Below are 8897 nucleotides of genomic sequence, written 5' to 3'. Positions count from 1 at the left end.
CAAACGAAATTAGTTCCCCTACACTATCTCTCTTGTATTATTTATGGCTCACTAACGTTACTAATGCTTTGTTGCAACTATAGTAGAAGTTTAGAATCGTGCAAATGTATGTGCCTGCAGTTTGGTTTCAGGCCAACAACTATCCATCATTAGTAGTTCCAGCTTTCAAATGCAGATCAACAGTTAATTATAAGCATCATGCACTCTATGCTTTCCGAATGAATTGTTTGCTCTAAATATATTCTGAGCACTATTTATGCAATGTTCTGTAAAAAAATATGAACTTGTGCACATTAAACAATGTAGAAAAACAAATCGTGTTGCTTGTCATGAAATTGTGAGATGACGACCAAGAGAGCGTGAAGTTAAAGCTATGCTACGTGAGAGGAATCAAAGTGGCATGTGTATATAAATCATTGTGGCTACTTCGCTCAACCACCCATCATAAATCAAAATTATTTCATCTGCCAACTTGGATTTTACTTTGTCCATATATACATGTCAATATCCAAGCCACTTCATGTGAGGTTGCTCAACTACATGATTTTTCTATTTGCTTGGTTGTTCTCAACTTAGGCCCTGTTCGGCAACACTCCCCTCCTCCGACGGAGCGGAGCGCCGGGTTAGCAGCTCCCCAAATTACAACTACATGCTGCTTCGCTCCGGAGCGGAGTTGCGGAGCGAAGGGGTTTCAAATAGGCTCTTAGTTTATTAATTTGACAGAGCAGTAGAGCCTACCACAACCACACCAGGATCGATCTAACCTGGTGCGGTTTCACCTATTGCTGAAACTGTGAAACTCTCCCTAAAGCATAGTACAACCACCCAAGTACTCTATTTACACACGATATGCGACATGTGTGTCGGTGCTAACATGCACACACTTCATCGAAAATACGGAAATGGGTGACATCAGAAAAAACATCTTTGGCTTATGTCCTTACAGTTCTAGAGAGATCGTGCCCACCGGCAATCACGACGCACAGCTTCGTTTGGGCCAGCTGAACTCCTAACTTTATTTGCAAGGACGGACTGTCGGCCTTGAGACGAGTAGCTGCTGGAGAGCCAAAGCACCAAGCAATATTTAGTGAGTCTTTTTGACAAAGACCATTTATTTGCGCGTGCCTTAGTCGTACTTGGAGCATGCCAGATACAATTTGTATTGCCTTGTACTCACAACCCAGCGCAAGGAATCTACGTCTTTTGTTGATCGAGCTGCTAGCTATTCCCTCCGTTTTTATTTAGTCTGCGTATTAGTTTTGGTCAAAGTCAAGCTTTATAAATTTGACAAAAGTTTATAAACAAAAATATTGCTCCCTCGTTTTCAAAATCTAAGACGTCGATTGACTTTTCTGGTCTTTGTTGCATTACTTTGCATGTAATTTTCGCATATTGTATGTCTGTAAAATTAGCATACAGACATATGGCATAAAAGAATATCTTTTCTTGCGGGTGTCGCATAAAATTATTTTGTAAGTCAAATACGACGATGTCATTTACGCATTTTCAATCCATGTACTTTGATATATATCGGTGGTTAAAGTTGTGCATCAAAGACTATGCAAAGTCAACCGCGCCTTATACTTTGGGAAGGAGGGAGTAACATATATACATTAAAAAATCAATATCATTAGATTCATGATTGAATGTACTTTAACACCATATAGATTTGTTATGACAAATGTTTATATATTTTTTTATACACTTGGTCAAATTTTAGTCAAACATAATAAGCAGAGTAAATGAAAACGAAGGGAGTACATTGCAGTATGGTTTAACAATTTTTTTTTCAACAACAACAGATCTCTTATTGTGGTATGAGTTCACCATGGTTGTTGTCTTTGTGTGGTTTGACCGCGATAAAATAGTTTAAAGTGATTCATTTTGCACTAGTTTTTGTAAGTGCTCGCTGTATATAATTCGTACGAGGTTTTTGTATATAAATGGAAAGTGTTCGCATGGCTCGTGTGCGTACGTGCGCGCATGTGCATGGGTGTTTCAATCAGTAAAATAATTGTGTGCTTATGTTCCAGCCACCATACAGATCCCTTGGCATCTCCGTGATAGTGCCACCCAATATGGTCTTCTCCAAATCCATATCCATGATGACTTCGTCCTTCTCGATCGGCACCATACTTCTGGGTCAATCTAACGTGTTACATGCGTCAGATGGCAAGTTGGCCTCCGGCATCCGGGCGGTTGTTATGAATGTCGCTCTGAAATTGTCATATGCAAAGTTTCAGCCGTGTCATTTTTAGTTTACCATTGTGCTGACGCCACCATATAATGCTCTGACAAGGTCATCAAGGTATCGCAGTTTCAGTTTAGCAGTGCATTCCAAGTTGACGTCCTCCATCTCCTCGGTCCGTTTTCCTTAATTTCCTTATGACCATTTACAAGGTTACTTTGGAGAGTTCCAAGATTAATTTCTGGTCACCTCGTGGACAGTCCAAGATTATTTCTAAACCAACATGCAACTTGACACGGTGTATCCATTGTTAGCAGTTTTAGTTTTCAAATGCAGAACAACAGTTACAACCATCATGCACTCTAGGCCTTCTCAATGAATGATTCGCTATAAGCATATTCTGAGCGCTATTTATGCAGTGTTTCGTGTGACAGAAATATGAACTTGTCCGCACAGAAGAATGTTAGAAGAGCGAAGTTTGTTGCTTGTTATGCAATTGCGATATGATACCCAAGACAGAGTGGACTTGAAGCTATGCTAGTGAGAGGAACGAAAGTGGCATGTGTATATAAATCAATGTGGCTACGTTTCTCAACCACCAATCATGAATTAAAACTATTTCATCTACCAACTTGGATTTTTGCTATGTCTATATATACATGTCAATATCCAAGACACTTTATGTGAGGTCGCTCAGCTGCATGATTTTTCCATCTCCTTGATTGTTCTCACCTTAGTTTATTAATTTGACGGAGCAGCAGAGCCTACCACAACCCACACCAGGACCGATCTGACCTAATTTGTTCCACCTCTGTTACTTATTTCTGAAAGCATAAACGGTTAGCCAAGTACTCCATGTAGGCAGGAGATGCAACATGTGTGTGCCATGCACACTTCTCTGAAATACGGAAATGGGTGGCATCAGAAAAAACATCTTCGACTCCTTTCCCCAGAGTCCTAGAGTAATTGTGCCGCCCTGCGGTCATGTCGCATAGTTTCATTTCGACCATCCGGAATCCTAGCTTCATTTGCAAGGACGGGCCGCCGGCCTTGAGAAGGATGTCAGCTGGAAAACTGAAGCACCAACCAGTATTCAGTGAACCAACTTGGCATTGGTCATCTTCTTCGCGTTCATTGCCAGTGCAACTTGGAGCATGACAAATACAATTTGGCAATTCGCTATGCTTTGTACTCATCAGTCACGGTTCAGCACAACGAATCTCCATCTCCCGTTGGCCTAGCTGCTAGTTACATTGCAAATTTCAGCACATGTGTGTTTATCATGCCATGTTTTCATAAAAATGTGTGCTTATGTTCCAGCCACTATATAGATCTGTGACACCTCCGTACGCGATAATGCCGCCCAATATGGTCTTCTCCAAACCTATGACAACTTCATTCTTCTCGACTGACAGCTCTGACACGTTGCTCCAACCGAAATCCCAGATGGAATAGCCTGACCTAAGGGTGGTTCACCAGATTCGAACTTGGTCTTCCAACTTTCCATGATGAAATAAGGGATGCCCCCCTGATATGCAAATATAGGATGTTAAATAATAGGGCATGGAAAGCTCGAATTGAAACAATGGCGTATTTCCTTGAGTACTACTACTAGGAAAAAACTACAACCTGTCGAAAAAAGGAACAGAAGGGAACACCGAACACACACATTTCCTTAATATAGAGAAACCTCACAGAAGTTATTTACAGCGAATAAACGTGGTACAGATCAAAAAATTAGCCTAACCTAGTGACCACAATCACTCTAAAAGTTTTCTCTCCTGCGCGGCTGTGCAGGTGCAGCACTCCTCAGCTCCACTCAAGCCACGCAGGGACAACAGCCATGTCGCACCGATACCCCGATGAGATCCCTCGCCACGTCGGTGATGATGCCGCCCAGTATGTTCTTCTCCAGATCCCTCACGACGTCGCCCTTCTCCAACGGCAGCTCCCACACGCGGTTCCACCCGAAATCCCACGTCGAGTTGGCGTCGGGGTGATCATTCTGAATGTCACTCTCAAGTATCCTGCGCAGATTTTCGGCCGCGCGATTGTCGCCGTGCTGCTGAGTTCTCTTGCGCTTGGACATGTCCAGGCTCTCAACGTCACCGTCCAGCTCTCTGACGAGATCGTCGAGGTAACGCAGCCTCAGGTTGGCGGTGCGCGCCACGCTGACCTCCTCCATGGCCTCGCTCCGTTTGCCTTTCCTTCTGGTCACCTCCCGGGCAACGTCGGAGAGGAGATCGTTGCCCTTGTCCGACCAGTTCCGCGCGCCGTCGTCGTCGTCCATGAAACTGACGGGAGCATCGACTCTGACGATCGCCTTTGCGGTTTCCAGCAAGTACCGATCCTTCACCAGCAGTCTCATGAGCAGGAGCTGGTTCTCTGTCAAAGAATCGCATGTAATGACATGCGTCTTCTGGTCCTGCAATTTTTCAGAACTGATGGACGCTGTGGTATGATCGTCAGAGCCTGCAATAAAAGCATATGGTGTTCCATTCAATGGCTTTTTGAACAGAGTGAAAATTTCTTCAGTTTACTACTACAGGACAGGACATCAAGAACATGCGTACCTTCAGTTAGTTGCTCTTTCACTATCATTTGTTGCTGCTGTTCTTCCTCCTCGGTAAATGCTTCCGGTGTCACTATCGTTTGTTGTTCTTGTTCTTGTTGTTGCTGCTGTTGTTCTTCCTCGGCAAATGTTTCAGGCATTTGTGTGCCCTCACTAGGTGTGTGGTTGATCCATTCATCCTACATTTTACACCAATTTGCACGCTTCATTAGAATGATAACAAAATTTTGCACACACGCAGACTGTTTGAGCAGGGTGCCTAGTTTGGACAAACTTACGTTTGTCTCAGGAATCGCACTCTGATCCAATAACTTCAAATCCTCGGTTAGTTGCTCTTTCACTATCATTTGCTGCTGCTGCTGTTGATGTTGTTCTTCCTCGGTGAATGTTTCAGGTATCTGTGTACTCTCACTAGGTGTGGGGTTGATCCTTTCATCCTGCATTTTACACAGAATTCCATTCTTCATTAGAACGATAATAAAATGTGCGCACGGAGCGCGTTTAAGCAGGGTACCTAGTTTGGAAAACTTACATTTATCTCAGCAATTGCACTCTGATCCAAGAACTTCAAATCCTCGCTTGCCTGTACAACATTGTGTGCAGGAGTTGTAAGAGTAGGATCACTAGTTCCTTCAGTTCCTAGAATGTGGGTACCATCCGTTAGTTGCTCTTTCACTATCATTTGTTGCTGCTGCTGTTCTTCCTCGGCAAATATTTCAGGTATCTTTGTACTCTCGCTAGGTGTGGGGTTGATCCTTTCATCCTGCATTTTACACAGAATTCCAATCTTCATTAGAATGATAATGAAATGTGCGCACGGAGAGTTTAAGCAGGGCGCCTAGTTTGGACAAACTTACATTTATCTGAGCAATCGCACTCTCATCCAAGAGCTCCAAATCCTCACTTGCCTGCATAACAACAGTCTGTACAGGAATTGTAGGAGTAGGATCACAACTTCCTTCAGTTACTTCCTGCAAAGGTTGGTCCAAGGAAGCTTCTCCAGCTGTGCTGCTATCTCTCACTACTATTGCCAATGGCTCTGACAAACCGTCTTCACCATGTGTGCTATCTGCTGGTTTGCCAGATCCTTCAGTTTTATTCTGTGCAGGTTGGTCCAAGGAAGCTGCTCCAGCTGCGGTGCCACTTCTCACTACCATTGCCAATGGTTCCGACATACCGTCTTCGCCGCGTGCACTATCTGCTGGTTTGGTAGAACTGATAGTATCATTCTTTTTTGCATGTTCTTCACTCTCCTGTTGTGTGTGTGTCACTACAGTATACTCAGGCTTCTTTTTCATATGCCCTGCTTCTGGCATCGGTGACTTCTTCTTGTTTTCCAACTTCCGACTAGGCGTTTCGCTCTGCATTTCCCGACGATTCTGCGGTTTCCTCGGCTTGCTTTGTCTGTCTACATGTTTACTTTGTGCTTGATGTTTGACCTGATCTGTCTTCCCATTCTTCCCTGCAGCCTTGGCTTCTGCACTGGCAAGGTTCTCCTTGTTAACCTTCTCCCTCGCCTTCCTCGATTTTGCCTCGCCGTCTCTCCCCAGCAACCGTCTCATGCCCGTGGCCTGCTTCTTTTCAACTTCTGCACTCTTGACCTGAGCAGTGTGCTTCTCCTCCTTAACAGGCCTGTTGTCTGAATTCTTCCTGAATCTTTTCAGAAAATCCATCCTCTTGCCCGAGTCGGCGCGGCACCCGACGTCGACAGAGTTCTGCAGTTTGATTTCTTCGGCAGCCGTCTTGTCCTCATGGATGATCCTCTCATCAGCTACCATCTTTCTCAGCACTTCTCTCATGGTTAGCCTTCCTTGCCTGCTATTATTACCAGGTGCAGGGTGTGATGAACTGTTTGACAGTGCAGCAGCACCCATTTCAGACTCTCCAAAGTTTGTCAGGCTGTTCTTCCACTCCCCTGCCAACACAATCTTGTGCTGACCCTTCTCTGAAGCTATGATCCGTATCGGCAGTTTGCGGTTCATCGCATCTGCTTTGATCTCCATTCTTGGCACAGCTCCAGGTTTCACAAACCTCTCCGTCCCCTTGCGCTCTGCGACGGTCTTCGTTGTCGTCGACGTCGACGAAGGCAGATTCTCCAGCCCCATCAGCTTGGCGATCACACTCGGCATCCTCACCTTCGAGCCATCCTTTTCACCTTCAGAAGCACTGTTGATCTTGGAACCGCTTGAACCAGACTGAATGAGTGAGCTGCTGTCTGTACTCTGATGGCTCTGAAATTTGTCGTGGACAACCATCTGCATGGAAGCATGCTTGGCCTGCTCGGCATCTGAATCCTCGTCAACGATCTCCTCGATCCTCGCGGAGCGCGTCGCCGGCGAGCTCTTGCGGTTCTCCTTGCCCTTGAGCCCGCTCCCCGACCCTTCCATGTACCTGGAGGCGTCCTGGAGCATGACCAGCATGCTCAGCGCCTCCTCCATGTCCATGGACCCTCTGAAGAGCTTCTTCCGGGCCTCGTCGTCGGGCCTCCTCCTCCCGCCCGAGGAGTAGGCCGCCATGAGCATGTCGTTCAGGTCCTGCACCCCGACCGCCACCTCGCCGGCGTGCGTGCCTGTACCTCCTCCGGAAGGCGGCGGCGGCAGGAGGTAGCCGCCGCCGCCGCCGCCTGGACGGGCCGTGTCCGGCTGCCGGAAGAAGACGGAGCCGTTGCGCGCCACGACCTCCATGTTCCGGAGCTTCCCGCCGTCGCTGAGCGCGAGGGCCAGCGCGGCCATCTGCACGTCGACGCTGCTCGCGACGACGGCATGCTCCGTCTTGCGGTCCCCTGCGCTGCCTCCTTGGAACGGAACGATGGCGCGCGCGTCGGCGTCGGCGGCGACAGGGCGCCCTCGCCGTGGCCTGGCGGCGCTGGCGACGGCATTGCTGGTGCTGGGCTGTTGCTGGTGCTGCGAGCGCAGTGGAGGTCAATTGGTTACGACAGTGTAGAAGACTTGGAGCGCAGATGCATCAAGATTTTGGGTTGGAGCTTGTGCTCTGCTTACTGATGATCTCGGTGCCGTCGTTGCTTCTGGTCTAGTCGATCGAGGGGCAGCTGCTGCCTGCTGCGGCCTCTGGCTTGGAGACGGTTTCTGAGAATTTGAGCAAGCATCTGCAACAGACATCAAATTCAGCACCATCAGGATTAAAACTTACACTCAAACATGATTTCTACAGGGTCTTTTCGATGAGTGCCAGCATCATTATCATCAGTTCATCGTAGTCACTACTTGAACAAGAACTGGGTGCAAAGGAAATGCAAGACCAGAGTGCGAAGCAAACGCACCGACGAAAAACATAACGTACCCCGAGACGCGGCGGCGGCGTTGGACGATGTCGCGCGCTGCTGCTGCGCCGACGGCGAGCCCGAGAAGCCGAGCCTCTCGCGGCGTCGGCGGAGGTCGTGCAGCATCTTCTGGGCGAAGTCGGAGCCGAGGTCAGGCACCCTGGCGCCGGCGGCCATCCCTCACCTCACCTGTCCGCCACCAAACAGCACGCCCACCCGCCCTGCCCCGCGCCGCACCATGAAACAAACCACCGGCCGGGGAAAGAAGGTTAGGTGCGGCGCCTGAAAAACACAATGCCGCCCGCAGAGTTCTTTCTTTTCGTCGGGTTGGTGCGTCGCCCCGCGTGCTTGAGCGTGAGAGAGCGCCCAGGCGGCAAGGCCTCTCGTTTTCCCCAACCTCTTTTCCCCGGCTTTCTTGAGGAATGGGTCAGTCAGAGAGGTGAGTGAGGTGGGGCGTCTCGTCCGTCCGGGGAGCAGAGGTGCGGCCGCGGTGGACGGACGCTTTCAGGCGGTGGTGAGAGCACACCCAGGATTGATTGCCGTGGAAGTTACATGCGTATGATGCCTCTGGCCTCTTCTGTCCGGTTTGGTTTTGGTTTGCATCTCTAGTTCACCCACATTCCAAGCAAACTACCACCCAAAAGCAGAGGAGTGTCCATCCATCTATCTGCCGCATTTGGGAATAATCACCCATAATCTCTGCCTTTGGCTTTTGATTAGTAGGTGGTAGTGGGGGTGGTTAGGTTAATGCCTTCCTTTCTGACCATGATTCTGTGCAAAACTTAAAAGGGGTTCTGGTTGTGACATTGACAAAAATTAAAAAGACGGTGGGATTTTAAATAAGGTGGTACTACTAA

The 8897-nt window shown here is 47.9% G+C and overlaps 1 protein-coding gene across 1 annotated transcript; it reads right to left on the bottom strand.

Annotated features, from left to right (window-relative positions):
- Window positions 1-3835: 3835 nt before the first annotated feature.
- LOC123122998 (FK506-binding protein 5) lies at window positions 3836-8673 on the bottom strand. Its single transcript, XM_044543391.1, has 7 exons — window positions 8061-8673; window positions 7760-7866; window positions 5618-7663; window positions 5293-5523; window positions 5039-5197; window positions 4762-4939; window positions 3836-4660 (listed from the first exon to the last, which is right to left on the bottom strand). Exons 1-7 carry the CDS (start codon window positions 8215-8217, stop codon window positions 4008-4010), a joined length of 3531 nt encoding a protein of 1176 aa, XP_044399326.1. The 5' UTR covers window positions 8218-8673; the 3' UTR covers window positions 3836-4007.
- Window positions 8674-8897: the final 224 nt, after the last annotated feature.

This window comes from Triticum aestivum, chromosome 5D (genome assembly GCF_018294505.1).
Source record: "Triticum aestivum cultivar Chinese Spring chromosome 5D, IWGSC CS RefSeq v2.1, whole genome shotgun sequence".
Lineage (NCBI taxonomy): Eukaryota > Viridiplantae > Streptophyta > Magnoliopsida > Poales > Poaceae > Triticum > Triticum aestivum.
Note: the sequence above shows the minus strand (reverse complement) of the source record. Positions and strands in the feature narration are given on the sequence as shown.